Consider the following 16484-nt stretch of genomic DNA (forward strand, 5'->3'; position numbering starts at 1 on the left):
ATTTAAATTTTATTTACATCCTTGAAGTAAAAACACATTGAAATTATAAACCGTAAAGATCCTCGTAATGATTTGGATTTTCCTCATCCTCATGCTGTGGTTCATAAGGAACCATATACTCTGAGTCCGGGACAATTGTATCAAGAAGAACAGGCAAAAATATGAGACCATGTAGAATTCCGAGCCCAACTACAAAGAATACGGTATTTACAAATGTTCGAACAATATATGAGTGAACAAATGATAGAAGTGATACTCCAATAGCTGTTGATAAAGCTGATTGTAGAATTGGTTCTGTCATTACCAGGAGGCATTTCTGAAACTTTGAATTATCTTGTTTTCAGTCTTCTCTCATGGACAATACCTCAAGACGATTGTCCCTTTGAATAACAAAATGAAAAGTGGTATGCGTGACATAATCAACTGAAAATCCCACACTCATCACAATTGTTATCATTGAGATAATATCAAGTCGTGTATTTGTAGCTGCCAGGGCTCCGATTACTCCAATATTCACTGATAATATGGCAAAAGCAATACACATTGCAGATACCGGGCGAGGAACCTGAATTTGAGAAATTGAGAAGTAGTCTATCAAAAGCCAAAATATCATTATAAAACAATGAAGATGCTCATAAACTTAAAAATCTCTAATTTTCATAATTATTTTTTGAAAAGTCTAACTTTGAAATCCTATGGTTTGGAGCCATGTTTATAAAAATGTCTTACCATCAATACACAAATAGATAACATTGTTAAAATTGCTGAAACCACATCAACAATTACATTATAAACCGTAGTCATTTGCTGATCAACCAATAAAAAACTGGTATCATATACAAATCCATTGAATTGACTATTTTCCATCACTTTTCTCATATATTCTGCTCGTGGAGCATCATTATCCTTCCCTAATTTCCTTACTCGAAACATCATTTTCATTGCTTCAATCTTCCCCATCATTGTGAATCTAATATCATTTCGAAATTTTAAATGAGGCTCTTTCGCGAGAAATGTGTGAAGTTCGTCGGAAAAATCGGATTCTGAATATTTTTTCCCACGATTTTTCTTCTCAAATGGATCCAGCCAGAACTCGGATGGAGAACTATATTCACTTCTGAAAATAATTGAAATTTTATTTTGAAAATGTATGTTTTGAAACTTACCCTCCAAGATCTCGATAGAGTCCTATCAAATTTCTTCGTACCATTGGGTCTTTCAATGAGATATTTTCAGCTCGAACAAGTGCAAAACAAAATCCACCGTAGTCCGCAAAAAGTCTTTCCTGAGCTTCAAGTTCTTTAGAAACATATGAATCGTCCGGAGCCAATAATTTTAAATCTAATCCAAGTGGAAGACCAATTGCAAAATGAATTGAAATAAATAAATAAGCGAGGAAAATGAAAAATACTCCAATCCTAGATGGCAATGGGTTGAGAATTTTGAATAAATGTTTGGCAACAATGGAAGAAAAATCGAAATTTGACTGTTTTTCGAGAACCTGTGTTTCTTCTGAAATTTGTATTTCTTTAGTGCAACTAGAACAATTCACAAACCTGGCGGGGTAATTTCATAACAGCAAAAGACTGGATGTTTTCCAGAAACTTCCCTTCTACAGCATAATGACATAACTGCATTGAAAAATGTAACTTGAAAGAGGAACATGAATAGAATCGCCATAGCACAATACGTACAGAATACTCCTGAAAGTGTTTATTTTATCAAAAATGGGTACAAAAAATTAAAATGCAGTGAAGGATTTTAAGCTAGAAAAAATTCAAATCTTATTACAAATGTTCTAAAATTTTTGAGTTTTATGCTGAAACTTTTCGCACAACTTGATGAAAACGCTTTTCGTCATTTAAAAAAGAAAACAACTGAGTTTTTCTCCGATTTGCGAAGCTTTCTAAAATCAAGATCAGACATGGAAAAGTTTCTCAAATGCAAGACAGTTTTTCAAATTTTCCGTTGTCTTTTTCAAAGTTTAAAATTATCTTCTACCGCTGTATTCTTTGAAGAAAAATGACTAATTTCAAATAACATAAGTCTCAATTTATAGTTCAAAAATCACACTTTCCCTGTTAGACTAACATTTGAAAAAAAAACTTACTAACGGCATGAAAATCTGAAATACTCCCAATTGCAAATGAGAGGCCATCAGTTAGAGAAGTTAAGAAAAGAGAAGCCGCTGATTCCGTTAGAGCGTGAATATATCGTTGTTCTTCATTTGAAGATTTCTTCGTCATTCTCCAACTTTTGAGCATCAGAAACATATTGTCAGTTCCAATTGCTGATAATAAAAAGAAATAGGTTGAAATAACTGTACAGTAACTTACAAACAACCAAAAATGGCATAATAAATACAAGTGGAAGAAAGGGATACTGTAGATAAAGAAGAAGAGACGTTGAAGCAATTGTTGCCATTGTTGCATTGAACATTGCAAAAAATCCAATGAATGGTTGAGATTTCACAATGTTCAATGAAGAGCAGGCAAACATACAGAAGACTACAAGAACTAGCGATGTCCAAGGCATCCATGGAATCAGAAGTTCCCCATTTCGCTCCATTTCCTTTGCTAGACTCTTTGAAGATGACCAAAATATTGTGGAATTTGTTTCTTTATATCGTGGAATAGCTGACAGAAATAAATCTATCCACCTGAAACACTATTAAACTTCACTAACAAATCAAATTTACAGTTTTAAAATAAACATAAACTTGTTTAAAGAGTTTTTCTTGCTAATAAAGTATTTTAACTTTATTCCGCACTCTTTTTTTTATTGTCTTAAAACACTGAAAAACTTAACAGAACAATTTTCAACTCGACTTTTTCTAGTTCAAACTGCTGCTAAATATTTTTATTCTCAACAAATTATAAAGAATCACCTTTCCGTGGATTCACTAGATTCCAAGATATAAGTCATTCGAACAGCCTTTGAAGAACGAATTGGCGAATTTCCATCCCGATCTTGTGACTGAAAATTCAACATATACTGACTACTGAATAGTAAGCAGTTTGTTATTTTATTTTACTTTGGGTTCTATGCGAACATCTCCAAAAACCATTGCATTGTCGATTACAAAATCTCCAAATTTTAGATTTGGATAACGAAGTAGAAACTGGATTGCAAACTCCTGAAAGTTAGAAAAATTTTTAACAACAAAATTTCGAACAAAACCGGTGTTGTATCTTCCAGCGCAAAAGCGATTGGATGCATTGTACAAGCTTCATCATCTTTATTTCTCAAACAGTTCGATGCAACATTGTCTCCTAGTGATGTCTGAAAATGTTTTAAATAATTCATAAAACATCAAATTGCAGCCAACCTCTAACCCCATTACAAACTTATGAAGCTTTGACATTCTTTGTATTCCAGAACTTGACAATATATTACCATCAGAACTGTCATCTTCTATCACAGTATACACAAACTTCGACCCAAATATACTGTAGGTATCCCGTTGAGCATCTCTCGGTGGGAACAGACGTAAAAGTTCCTTGAGATCCCTCAAGCTTCTCATATCATCTGGTAGGAAGACTTGGAGTGTGTCGTTTGTCACGTTCAAATGGAAATTCGTCACAGTCAGTGTAACTGGAAATAATAATTTTTGTTTTTTTGAGTATTTTGTATTTTGTAAATGAATTATTAGTAGTCATGGTAGTTGTGGATACATACAAATTCCATGACAATAGTGTTCTAGTATTTTTTTAATATTTTTTACCAAAACTATTTTAGATCATGATAGGTCTAGGTTTGCATCAATATTAGTAAAATAAATTTACCATTTTATCCTCAATTGTTTGATTGAAACATGAAAATAGTACATACCAGGGGTGTGGGGCAAATTTGCCGAATTTGCCGAATTTGCCGTTTGCCGAGCTCGGCAAATTTGCCGAATTTGCCGAGCACGGCAAATTTCAAAAAAGTAGATTTGCCGAATTTGCCGAGCTCGGCAAATTTCGAAATTTGCCGCACACGTCAAAAATTTGACAGTACAATTTTGACTAAAACTATTGATTTTTTAGCCAGAAATTTAGTAAAATGTCACAAAATTGAGCTATTTTGATGCTTAAACAGACATACTACGCGGAACTTATTCAGAAACCAGATGTGTGTTAAGAATTCAGTAGTTTTGGTGCTCCAAAAAACATTAAAAATATCAAATTTTTCCGAGTTTGTTAAGCACGGCAAATTTGCCGAATTTGCCGAGCTCGGCAAATTTTGAGATTTGCCGCACACCCCTGGTACATACCGATTGAGAATGTAAGTAATGGAGGAATAATGATGAATGGAAGAGGCCATCTGACAACAACTGTGCTTTCATACTGAAATTAATCTAATTTTCATGCACTTCATCAAACTCTTTTCAAAAACTGTAAAACTGACCTCGAAAAACTGAGAAACAACTGATTGAAAGTTGAGTGACTTCATCACTTTCTAATTTTGACCGAATGGTTTCCATGCTAGTCTCGAAGTACGGTTCCGAGCAATTAGTAGTACCGCGCGCGTGGTAATTGGGGAAAAGTTGAAGAGGATGACTGTTGAACGTATAGCTGACCTAGATTATTACGGGAACGAAAAACATGAGTTTCTTGGCGTATGAAGGAGAGGAGGGGGCGAATTGTGAATGGGTTAAGGCATAGGAAAACACATAGGAAAAAGGTGAAGGTGTTATTGTATGCCCAAAACATATGGGTTCTGAAACTAAAATAGTTAGTATTTCCTAAAAATACTATTTTCATTAAAAATCTAAAAACTGTTAAAAAATTATCCTAAAACTACCAAAAATCAGAAACGGATACAAAAGAATATCGAGATTTTTTCATAGTTTGTCCTAAAAATTGATGAAAGTACCAATTTTACCCATTCGGTAAGGAATACTCAGATCTTCAAACTCAAAGAACCGGAAAGCGGGAAACCCGGCGAACAGTTGAAAAAATTTATACAATCGTCCAAACTGACTTCTACGTCGGAGAGTGGATTTTCTTGTCCAATTATAAAAGATTCAAAACAGACGACCGAGTAATGTGCAACCAAATTTGAGAAATTGGGTGCACCACTAATAGAGAAAATACGGCAACTGAAACTGTTAAGGATGCAGTTGTTATAGTTCTAGGAAAAATTATTTATTAGCATTAAATCAAACTAAATCGATTTATTATCTTTTTTCGGTTTTATTAAATCAAAATGCACTAACATAAAATATGTCTCCGTCATAATCTTCAATCTCCCCGAGTTTAGTTGCAATTCTTCACGGTCGGTTCACACATTTTGCAATCCGATTTGGCACACAAATCACACTATATCACCGACTTTATCAATTCTCAAATTTCCATCTGATTACACTTTGTTATTTGGGGCTTCTTTTTTTTTTCATTGGGCACTTTCAGCGTAATACGTAATAACTGAAAGGAAATGTGCGTCAATCTGTGAACTTTTTTTATTGCAATCATTATGTGAGACACAAGGTGTGTCGATTGATTCTTCGCGTGATATTCTCTGCTAAAAAGAGAGCTGAAACCGTAGGAAGCAGAGGATTATCGGGTGGTGTGGTCGAGGGGCAGCGCTTCTCTCCTCCCCTTTTTGGCTCACCAGGAGAGCGCTCGTCTTTTCGCGCGGTGAAGCGCGGAGCACATGCACATCGAGTGAGTGAGCCAATCTTGTCAAACGTATTAAAAGTGTATTTATAAATGTGTTAATATACATAATATCAGGATTTAGATTAGCTGCTCAGTCCTCTCTCTCTTCTCATGCTTTTCCTCTTTTTCTTTTCTTTTTATTCCTTTTTTACATTTCCTTTTTACACTGTTATTATTATATTTTCTCCTTTCATCTTTTTTTGGATTAAAAATTTCAATTTTATTATTTTCAGAAATGTTGTTATCACCGGAGCAATTCTCGCGGCTTAGCGAATATGCGGCATGTAAGTTAACGAAAAGAATGAAGAATGAACACCTGAACAAAATCTAATTTCCGAAAATTTGCTGTGAAAGAACTTCGAAAAAGATATATAAAACCACAGGGAAAATTGAATTTTCAGATTCTCGGCGAAAGTTGAAAGATATGTTGAGCGATTTTCAGCAAGACGGGAAGTTCTACTCATATCTTTCAGTTGATGGGCAGGTATATTTTAACGTTTTAGGATTTCAAACCTGCAGTAATCTTCAAATTTATTTTTTAAAAAGTTCCGGAAAGTTTGGCAATTTAGCATAACTTTGACTGAATTTTTAAAAATAATCAACACATTTATGGAGTAACTGATAATGCGATCGTGTTCATTTGTGTCATCTTGAACTATTAATACAAACCTAGATATACGAATCACATTAAAAAAAGAGCACCAAGATAATTTCCATGTTTTCATAGAAACTTGATAGCGCTATATAAAAAATTAAAATTAAATGATTTGATATACAAAACAAAACATGATTTTTCTGTTAGCTGATAAGATTATAACATAATTCAAAAATCAAACACAACACGAGTTTTGAGAACATTCATTTGTGTTTGTTTTGTGTTTTGATCTTACAAATTTGCTGGGTTAATAAGATAAAAGTTTTCCTGAAAGTCACTTAATTTTCAACATGATTGAATTTTCCAAAACCTGAAAAATTCCATTGCGTGGGTGATTACTAGGCTCATAAAGAAAACGAATATTTACGAGTTTTTGAAATATTCTTTTAGAGCAGTACGATTATGGGAAAATTTAGAATAATAATGTTGGAAGTTTCAATAATAATTCTTTTCCAGCATTCGAGATTCCCGTTTTGTAGGCAGTGCATCAAACATTTTAAAGTAAAAAAAATATAGTTTATTTCCATCATATTCCACTTCCTATTTCAACAATGGAAAACTAACACCACGTATCAAAAATGAAATAAACGGAAATCGATGCGTTTCTCCTTCCATTTTCCTTTCAATTTATGTTTGTTAATGGTGCCTGTTTGTGGTAGAAAAAGCTCAGGGATAAAGCTGAAAAATGATGAGGTGACATGCGATAGATGTAATCCATGAGAAGAGCTTTTTGTCACTTTTTCTGCTCGCTCAACTCATTAGTAATCGCTCGTGTTTATCAAGTGACCACGACGTTCCGGTTCGGCAGACATCTCGAAAAATGGAAGTTTTTGCACGAATTTAAATAAAAGGGTACCACCCACGATTTGTTAAATACAAAATTTTGTTAAAACCATTGATGTTACTTTTTGAAAAAAATCAAAAAAATGCGTCAGTCTGATCTTTTTAAATTCCGAAAATTTGCAAAAACACAACTGTTTTAAAATTTGTTAAAATTCTGCAATATTTAACTTCAAATTTTCAATTTCAGACTATAAATATTGATGGTTTTCGTGCGTTTCTTATCGATTACTTTGGAGCGGATCTTCCCAGTGATCTTGTGGATCAACTGTTCCTTTCATTCTCCAAGCCACCAATAAAAGAGCGGCGAACAAGTCTATTCGAAGATGCGATTTCAACTGTCAGAGCAAAATTCAGTGAATCGTTATCCGGACGAATGGCTGGACTGAATATTGCAGGAGGATCAGGTCAACAAACGGATAGGAGTCAAAGTAGTGAACCGCAAGCGCTTGTTTGCATTCCAGAAGATGGTAAGAACTTGTTGAAAATTTGTGTATAAAACAGATTGAACATGAAATGAAAATTGTTATACAGGGCTTCCCATAATTATGGAAAATAAAATTTGAGCCAATAAAATCAATTTTTTCGGCAAACGTAGAAAACCTACTTCAATATGATTATCAAACTTTTTAAATGAATATTTGATGTAGAAATGCAAAACTGTAGTCCTTATGGGGCATGGGGCATATTGTAACGAAATTAATTTCAGATGTAATGGGGCCAAGAGTTGCCAACAATGATTCCCAGGAGCCTAGAATTCCACTGAAGCCTCTAATTTGCACTCTTTCTCTACTTGAAGCCGACACACCTGAAAACAAACTAGATGGTGATTAAATCTGGAAAATCTGAAAATTTCAGAAACTAATTTCAGTCGTTTTTCATGTCTACGATTCCGATGGAAATGGGTTTCTGGACAAATCTGAAATCGACGGAATCATTGAGCAGATGATGAATGTGGCAAGATATCAACAATGGGATACAATTGAACTGGAACAGGTAAGTGAATTATGAAGAGAAGAAAATCAAAATCTAATGAATGAAAATGCAGGTTATTCGCCAAATGATGGTTGACATTGATTACGATAATGATGGAATTGTATCATTCGATGAATGGAGACGAGGAGGACTTACAAATATTCCTTTGCTAGTTCTTCTTGGTTTTGACACGGTTAGTTACCGAGTGTGGGGTTCTAGAGCTTTCATCGTACGGAGAGGTGTCTTATAATCTGGCGCATGCCTGCCTGCATCTCGCCTAGTCATTTTTACCAATCTCAAACATTTGGTGTTTTAAAGCGTTTCTACTTTTTGCGGGGTCTCCTTGAAAACAGGCATGTGTTCAGGAGATACTATAAACGCTCTAATGGGTTGTTGTAATTTCAGGAAATGAAAGAAGATGGGTCTCATGTTTGGCGTCTTCGTCATTTTACAAAGCCAACTTACTGCAATGCGTGCTGCAGTATTCTAGTTGGATGGGGTGGAAAGCAAGGGCTCAGTTGTTCATGTAAGTTTTTTTTTGATTGTTCATCTAGATCATTAATGTTACAGTATGCAAATACACGGTTCATGAAAGATGTGTCAGATCGGCTGCCACAAATTGCATTCGAACTTATTCAAGTAGACAGCAAGGTACGGTTAAATAAAACAAGCCCTAGGTTAGCAAATGATTTTCAGACAAACTATATCATCACTGGCAAGATGCAAATGCAACCGCTAAATGTGTCAAATGCAAAGCAACAGTCGGAGTTTTTCAAGGGAAAGGGTGTCGGTGGTGTCATAATTATGTAGGTTTTTGATATACGGTTCCTGTAGTTTTGGGAAAATAATTTCCATATATTTTGAACCTCATACTTTGAATTTCTATTTTCCAAAAACGGAAAGAATTCGACTTTTTTGTTCAAATTTACTGATTAATTTTGCACAATTTTATACAGTTTTGCTGAGAATTGAGTATTCAAAAGTTTACATAAAATCTCGTGTTCATGTTTGCTTTACCCCCGGGTACCTATATATTTTTCCAGGTTCATCATAGATGTATGTCTGCACTTGCTCAAGAGTGTGATCTCGGTGCTTTAGTCCACCATATTCTCCCACCAACGCATATATTTCCTGCATTTCTGGAACGTAAAACTTCAACATCGCTGAAAAATCACAACTTCAGCTCCCACAGTGCCAGTCTCCTTCAGGCCGTATCTCCTAGCAATGATTGTCGTCCTCTCCTAGTTCTTGTCAATCCGAAAAGTGGTGGGAAACAAGGAGTCAAGATTCTACAGAAATTTGAATATCTTCTCAATCCAAGACAGGTCTATGATTTGAGTAAAACTGGCCCTGAACCAGGACTTCAATTATTTTCCACTTTGAAAAACTGTAACATTTTGGTATGTGGAGGTGATGGAACAATTGGATGGGTATTGGAATCAATGGATAAAATGACATTTCCACATGGAAGACCACCCGTCGCAGTTTTACCATTGGGAACTGGAAATGATTTGGCAAGATGTCTTCGATGGGGTGGTGGATATGAAAATGAGAATTTGCATAAAATATTGGAACAAATTGAAAAATCAAGTCTAATTGATATGGATCGATGGCAGATTAAAATAGAAATAACAGAGAATAAAAGTGCAAGAAGAGCAAGTGAAAAAGGAGATACACCACCATACAGTATCATTAATAATTATTTTTCTATTGGAGTGGTGAGTTATTTTAAATATTTTATTGAAAAACTAAATAATCTTACCAAAAACCTAAATTTGAACATAAAAAAATACAAAAAAAATTTCAGGACGCCTCAATTGCTCACCGATTCCATGTGATGAGAGAAAAGTTTCCTGAAAAGTTCAATAGCCGGATGCGAAACAAGTTGTGGTACTTTGAGTTAGGTACAAGTGAGACCCTATCAAGTTCTTGCAAGAACTTACACGAGCAAATTGATATTTTGGTAAGTTCTTAAAAATATTATAGTAAAATACTTCCAATTTTCAGTGCGATGGAGAATCAATCGATCTTGGACAAGATGCATCACTTGAAGGAATTGCTCTTTTGAATATTCCATCAATTTACGGAGGATCTAATTTATGGGGAAGGAGTCGAAAATCTAAAGGAAGAATGCCTGGGCTGTTCCCAATGAAAAATGCCGAGAAAATGCAATTACAGACAAGAGTTCAAGATATTGGAGATGGTCTCATTGAGGTTTAAGATGAAATCCTTCCAAAAACAAACCAAAAGTTTCAGTTAGTTGGATTGGAGTCAGCAATGCAAATGGGACAGATTAAAGCGGGTGTACGTGGAGCAAGACGGCTTTCTCAATGTTCAACTGTTGTGATTCAGTTAGTTTTTAAATGGAATTAATGTGGGAATATAACTAGGACATCGTTGAATTTGAAAAAAAAAATCAATTTTTGAGTAATTCTGATACTTTCAAATGGTTTTCTGTAATGCCGTTACTTTAACAAAAATTTTGTTCATTTCCAGAACACACAAATCATTTCCCATGCAAATTGACGGGGAACCATGGATGCAACCTCCTTGCATCATTCAAATCACACACAAAAACCAAGCAAAAATGCTTGTTGGTGAGTTTCGTCATATCCTCGAGTTGTCGATTAATTTCTTTTTATTCACAGCTGCAGCTCCACGAAAACGAAGCTCCTGGATGCTTCTCAAACGACAGTCCACAAATGACGATAACTGATTTTTTAAAAAATTTCATTTATATACACAATTTCTATAATTTGAATGAGGGAATTGAAAATAATTTATTAATAATTATAGCACTTTTTGTTTGACAAAAAACATGAAAATGGCACCGGTGAAATATTTGTCAAGATGGTTTCAATAAACTTGACTACAAGATTTGAAAAATGTCATACATTTAAATATTTAAAAAAAACTTAAATGTTTAAAGTGAAGTTGGGAGGAAAATCATTGAGGGAACAAAACAGGAAAATGGTATCACATAAATGGAAACAAACAAAGTGAATAAAACATCACAGAGATCCAGTCGAAAAAAGAAATAAAGAGGCATCTAAAGTCCCGTATCAGCCCATTCTTCTCGTTCATGTTTGAGTTGAGCAGTGTATAATGATGGCTGATCCAAACGATTTCGTTTGAAGAAACCACATTTTGAAAGACAAATTATAATTAGTGACAAAATGAGAACACCAATAACAGCTGCAATGACGTATATCCACCACGGGATAGGTCGAGAGTCTCCTGAAAAAATTAAGGTAAAGTTGGGGGTTTGAGCATGTCTTTTAAAGCTAGAATATCCTCAACAATGATTTTTTATGAATACATTCGTACTAGTATATCACTTTAAAATGATTAGATATTAAAGTTGGTCTCATTTCAAAAAACCCACCAATTGTAGGCCTATCAGGATCAGCAGATGTTTCAACGAAAGCTGCATTGTTATTCGGATCGTCATCAATTCCTTGTGATTCGTCTAATTGAAGTTTTCCGAACGATCGGATCTTCACACTTTCAACATCTGAATAATCCTCAATGAACGTTGCATTCCAGAGTCTTGCACGTAAATCAATGACTACTGCAGAATTGGCATCGATGAAATCGAAGTGGCAAATGACGGTGAAACAATTGGCAGTGTTGTCTTGGCAGCTCTGAAATATTCATTTATCAAAAATCAATCAAATAAACTGTAATCTAGGGACTTACCAAATGTTTAACTTCTCTAGGTCGTCCATCACCTCCTTTAATTGCAAAAAGATTCCAGAAATTAGCTGTTGAGAACCAAGGAATATTCTCTTCCACGGCTCCTAGATCATCTGATTGTTCTTCCTCATCCTCATCAATTTCTCTTTTCATTCTATGCTCTACCCGATGTGGAGCAGTCTCTTGAGTACTATATTTAGTGTTCAATTTAATTTCTGCAGGATTCACATATTCGTACTGTTGTTTGATGAAACACTTTCTAACTTCACTTGTTCCATCTGTGAATTCTGTTGTAATAGTCGGTACATCCAATAGATAGAGAGCATTCTTTCCTCTTCCAAACCTAGAACGGAGTTGATAAGGCCAAGAAATGTGTGCTTCCACATTTCGAACAGTCCATGGACCATGATTAATAATTGTATAGTTATGTCTAACCATTGTTCCAATATCTTCTTCCAATTCCAATTCAGACTCTGCTCTTGCTTTTCCTCCAAAGAATACTCTATCAGGGTCACTGATTCCATAGATCTCCAGCTCTGCCTTCTTGATAATCTGAACTTCAGCTTCCCATTTATTATCTTTCAACTCTTCCTCGGTTTCTTGTGACGTGGAATTGACATGTGCCATGAATTTGAGTGCCTTTCCAATTCCTTCAGTTCTTCCACGAGTCAATTTGAATTGGATCGTAAATTGATGTTTTGATGCTCCATTCATTGGATTTCCAAGTGGCAAATGCACAATATTCTTTCCAATTGTTTCAGCAATCATTCTCTTGGAACCTTGAACTTGTGGAAGTTCAAGCTCTTCTTCATTATATTCTAGATAAAAATTCGCTTGATAAGCCTTTTCTTTCTTGTTTTCCACAGTGAATGTCAAGTCCAGATAATCCTTTTCGCCGACATTTGAAACGTATCCATTTGATGTTCTGAAAGCAAAAAACATACGTGGGGTTGACTTTTGATTTGGAATTTTAAAAAAGAAGTTTGATTACTATATTCTAAAAAACTTTCGGTGTAAATACAGTGCTGTCTCACAAGTTCTGAGCGCTAAAATATCTTAAAGTCTTACAGTGGAATATCCTTGAAGGCGGCTTTCAATGACAAATCAGTCTGACAAGTGTGATCTTCTCCGCAAAGCGTATTGAATGGAACATCAAACTCATATGATGCACCATATTTGTTGAGGACTGGGTAGTGCTTCAAGTCGACCAATTGGCTTCCTTGTGGTGGTTGCACAGGCTTCTTTTCGTTTCTGAAATGTGAGAATTTGAGTTCTGATTATGATATCATGGTTTTTGAGTTTTGAGTCTAACAATACAATTTAGGAAACAACTTTTTCAAGGGATTTCGAGACAACTTGACCTACCGAATGCTGACAGTAAATCTAAACTTCAAAGGTGTAATCCAATCTTTTGATTCTTGAACTGGCAAATAGATTAGCTGCCGGTAAGTTCGTTTCTGTACGTGACTATTACTTCCACATGGCCAACTATAATTGTGTGAATGACTTCCTTCAATGAATCCTCTTGCCGTTGTGTCAGCTCTAAATGGAATAGCTTCCAGATTACACATAAATACATCAGATGAGAAATCGACAAGTTCGGCGCCTCTCTTTGTTTCCTCATCCACATAGATCACCATATCAAGCGGGAAACAAGTCTTTGCTCCACGTGGACAATTGACACCTTTGTCGATATCAACCATTCTCTTCTCCATTTTGTGCTTGGTCTCAATACTTATTACTGGTCTAGAACGAAGCAATGCAACAAAATTCTTCGAAGGAGATCCAATGAGAAGATCGGGATATCCATTCTCATCCATATCAGAACCTCCAGAAAGTGAGAATCCAAATGATCTCATTCCACCTGGCGGAAGATTTGGAAGATCATTTCCTTTTATCACTTGAGCCGGTTTCTTTCGGAACTTTTCAATGTTTTTAGTTCCAAGATAAATATAAACTGCTCCAGCTCCATCAAATGCAAATGGAGCACCAACTGCAAAGTCGTTGAGTTTACTTTTATCTCCGTCTACATTTCCCAATTTAGTAATTGAAAGTCCAAATTGTGAGTAGAAATCTGGATTCTTTAGAATCTTTGGTGGGTGGAAGACTAGATGAGATTCATGTTGTTTTCTCTGAACTCCTTGAGAAAAGTAAACATAGACGATTCCTCCAAAGTTTCCATCAATTCCAGATCGATGTTCAAATGGTGCTCCAACAATTAGATCATCAAATCCATCTCCATTCAAGTCAACAACTTCAATCGAATACCCAAATGCAGATCCCATTGCAGTTCCATTAATAATAAATTTGTCTTCATTCAGAGTAAGTTTTGAACTTGAATCTTGAATAAACGGGAGGAATATTACAGCTCCATGTTCTCCGTATCTTGTAGCTCCTGAGACTACGGTTATCGGTTTTCCATCTTCATACCAAAAACCGAATCTTCCAATATCTACAGAATATCCAAGATAATCATGTGCAACTAATCGTGTACGAATCATATCTCCATTTGGTTGATTCATTGTGTATTTTTCAACGACTGAATCGAAAATGTTTGCTGACGATTTCTTTGCAAAAACACCACCAGTCCATTTTACAGCTCCAATGAGTCCGGTCACGATGGTATCCTAAAATTTTAGCAATATTTAAAAAATGCTTTCGACTCAAAAATATTCATCAAAATATCTTTTTAAAATTAACACAAAACTAAACTTCAGTGATTTCATTCTATTTGTTGAATGAAAATTACCTGAGTAATTGCTGCTGAAAATCCTTCCATACATCCTCCATACTCGTTGTGACGATCTGTTGTTGGAAGATTCTTTTGAGCACAAGTTGCGTATGTTGATTGAAGACGAAGGTTCGATTCAAGTTCATAGCAAGCTCCTTGTGGATATGCAGCAGTTTGATGGTAACGTATTAATGGAGCACACACCTATAAATACTTGATTCAGAAAGCATAAAGAGTACTGTGAGTACGCAAGGAGCACCAGAGGCCAAAATCCCAAGGTTTTAAACACAGAAAATTAAAGTTTTTTACTCACCAAAGCACTACCATTCTTTGTTCCTTTCGAAACAATCGTTGAGGCCAACAACTGATCATTCTTTCCCAATGGATGCACCGTTCTGCCACGTGTTTCGTTGGGTCGTTTCGCATAATCCTCAACGTTTTCATACTCAAATCGCACCTGTTCACACCTGAATTCATTCTCATCAATCATCAGTCGTTCCCTCATATCTCTCATTCTTTCAAATGTGTACTCACCAGTGATTTGATCCACCATTATAAAATGTGTTAATATCACACGCGTACATTGCACCCGCTCGTTCGGTACCCGTTTGCCCAGACTCGCCACGTGGAGCTCCGATCAGCATTCTGAAATTTGAAAGAACGCGTTAATCGCTGTTTTCATCAAAAACTAAAACTATCACGCTTGGGCAAAACTTTAGCAGGAAGCCTGAGACTAGGCCTAATCATAAGGCTAAACCTAAATTTAAGCCTTAACATAAGCTGAGTAACTTTTGCTCAAGCTTTACTGTTTTTTGTGATGAAATTAAAAAAAAAATCTACTTACACAGGCTTATCCCCTTTGAAATGTTCAGCAACGGAATATCCAAAGTTGGTCCCACTGGGACCATACCTGTAGATCGGAGCATTCACATCGAGATTAAACGATTTGACACAGCTGAGACATAGGAGTAGTGTCCAGCTAATTATACATTCACGCATGTTTCGGCGGGTGAGCTTTCTCTCGTTCTGTTAGTTGTTGCTCATGTACGTTCGAGGAATAATGACTGAAAATTTGGGAATTAGAAAGTTGAATTTTGAAATGGACAAAATCAAGAAGACAGCTGAAAGAGGGAAAGTTCAAAATCCAGATTTTTTTAGAGAAAAATTTTCCAAAAAATCGTAAAACATGAAAGCAAATGGAGCAAAAGCCGAAAAGAAGAATCTGAAAAATATTACACACCAGAGGTGTTTTCATTTTCAGATCAACGGGAAAAAACTTATATTAATTGTTTTTGCGGGGGTTTATATAATGATGAATCACACGGTGTGACTCATATCAACTGAATTGATAGAATTGAAATCAAGAAGGTCGAAATGAAATTGGAGACGCAGGTGGTGTGCATCTGTCAGAAAGTGCAGAGCCATCTTCTCAAAAATTCATAAGATGCACTTTTAGAACTTTTTGGTAAAGAAAGTCCGCCTTGTTGACCCCGTAACTGTTGGTCAATCGTGAAATTGGGAACTAGAAGGATGAAAGACCTTGATATGATATGGAAAAAATGTAACGATCACAGACGACACGGCGAGGGGAACACATTAAATTGATGGGCATGATAGAGAATTATATTGAAAGAGAGGAATAGACTATGAGACAAAATGCCAACACATGTACATTTTTAGTATATTATCAATTGATTGTTCAGATCAGTAAATTTTTCATGAATTTTTTTGGAAACTGCACTTGCATTACTGGAAACTGTGTAGAATTATTTTAATGCACAATGAACAAACACCACAGTAAAAAATTCTAAAAAATAATTTTGCAATTTCTATAGTCAAAAAGTTTTTGGAACTCAACAGAAAAAAGATTTTGTCTATAAATTTTCATTTTACTCATGTTTAAATTATCTGTAATTGAAAATTGCAGTGCTGCAAATCTGGAAAA

The 16484-nt window shown here is 35.3% G+C and overlaps 3 protein-coding genes and 1 non-coding gene across 4 annotated transcripts; 1 reads left to right on the forward strand and 3 right to left on the reverse strand.

Annotated features, from left to right (window-relative positions):
* Positions 1-4: 4 nt before the first annotated feature.
* On the reverse strand, positions 5-4454 carry ptr-9 (Patched-related protein 9). The gene is made up of 13 exons (NM_066629.6): positions 4390-4454; positions 4256-4328; positions 3329-3594; positions 3181-3282; positions 3035-3136; positions 2888-2976; positions 2337-2659; positions 2111-2290; positions 1557-1703; positions 1167-1512; positions 730-1117; positions 365-565; positions 5-316 (listed from the first exon to the last, which is right to left on the reverse strand). The coding sequence occupies exons 1-13, from the start codon at positions 4432-4434 to the stop codon at positions 44-46; spliced, it is 2535 nt and encodes an 844-aa protein (NP_499030.2). The 5' UTR covers positions 4435-4454; the 3' UTR covers positions 5-43.
* A 1202-nt stretch (positions 4455-5656) lies between these two features.
* Positions 5657-5805, reverse strand: F54G8.7. The gene has a single exon (NR_052591.1). It is a non-coding gene; the product is annotated as an Unclassified non-coding RNA F54G8.7 (non-coding RNA).
* A 63-nt stretch (positions 5806-5868) lies between these two features.
* On the forward strand, positions 5869-10997 carry dgk-3 (putative diacylglycerol kinase 3). The gene is made up of 15 exons (NM_066630.4): positions 5869-5926; positions 6044-6126; positions 7328-7607; positions 7847-7963; positions 8009-8133; positions 8186-8305; positions 8518-8638; positions 8683-8763; positions 8809-8918; positions 9156-9830; positions 9920-10075; positions 10120-10326; positions 10369-10463; positions 10609-10709; positions 10761-10997. The coding sequence occupies exons 1-15, from the start codon at positions 5878-5880 to the stop codon at positions 10826-10828; spliced, it is 2388 nt and encodes a 795-aa protein (NP_499031.3). The 5' UTR covers positions 5869-5877; the 3' UTR covers positions 10829-10997.
* Positions 10874-15603, reverse strand: ina-1 (Integrin alpha ina-1). Its single transcript, NM_066631.8, has 9 exons — positions 15384-15603; positions 15074-15184; positions 14853-15006; positions 14558-14743; positions 13174-14435; positions 12877-13059; positions 11812-12733; positions 11498-11756; positions 10874-11349 (listed from the first exon to the last, which is right to left on the reverse strand). The coding sequence occupies exons 1-9, from the start codon at positions 15536-15538 to the stop codon at positions 11162-11164; spliced, it is 3420 nt and encodes a 1139-aa protein (NP_499032.1). The 5' UTR covers positions 15539-15603; the 3' UTR covers positions 10874-11161.
* Between the last annotated feature and the right edge of the window lie 881 nt (positions 15604-16484).

This window comes from Caenorhabditis elegans, chromosome III (assembly GCF_000002985.6).
Source record: "Caenorhabditis elegans chromosome III".
NCBI lineage: Eukaryota > Metazoa > Nematoda > Chromadorea > Rhabditida > Rhabditidae > Caenorhabditis > Caenorhabditis elegans.

Bases quoted from the DNA above. Each gene is read 5' to 3' on its own strand.
- ptr-9 (NM_066629.6), bottom strand. From the start codon at position 4,434: ATGAAGTCACTCAACTTTCAATCAGTTGTTTCTCAGTTTTTCGAG. The intron at 3,595-4,255 runs GTATGTACCAGG...TATTATTTCCAG, and splicing joins ATTACTTACATTCTCAATCG to TTACACTGACTGTGACGAAT. The intron at 2,977-3,034 runs GTAAAATAAAAT...TTGAATTTTCAG, and splicing joins ATGTTCGCATAGAACCCAAA to TCACAAGATCGGGATGGAAA.
- dgk-3 (NM_066630.4), top strand. From the start codon at position 5,878: ATGTTGTTATCACCGGAGCAATTCTCGCGGCTTAGCGAATATGCGGCA. The intron at 10,327-10,368 runs GTTTAAGATGAA...CAAAAGTTTCAG, and splicing joins TTGGAGATGGTCTCATTGAG to TTAGTTGGATTGGAGTCAGC. The intron at 10,710-10,760 runs GTGAGTTTCGTC...TTTTATTCACAG, and splicing joins CCAAGCAAAAATGCTTGTTG to CTGCAGCTCCACGAAAACGA.
- ina-1 (NM_066631.8), bottom strand. From the start codon at position 15,538: ATGCGTGAATGTATAATTAGCTGGACACTACTCCTATGTCTCAGCTGT. The intron at 15,007-15,073 runs GTGAGTACACAT...GAATGAATTCAG, and splicing joins AATGGTGGATCAAATCACTG to GTGTGAACAGGTGCGATTTG. The intron at 14,436-14,557 runs GTAATTTTCATT...CTAAAATTTTAG, and splicing joins TTTCAGCAGCAATTACTCAG to GATACCATCGTGACCGGACT.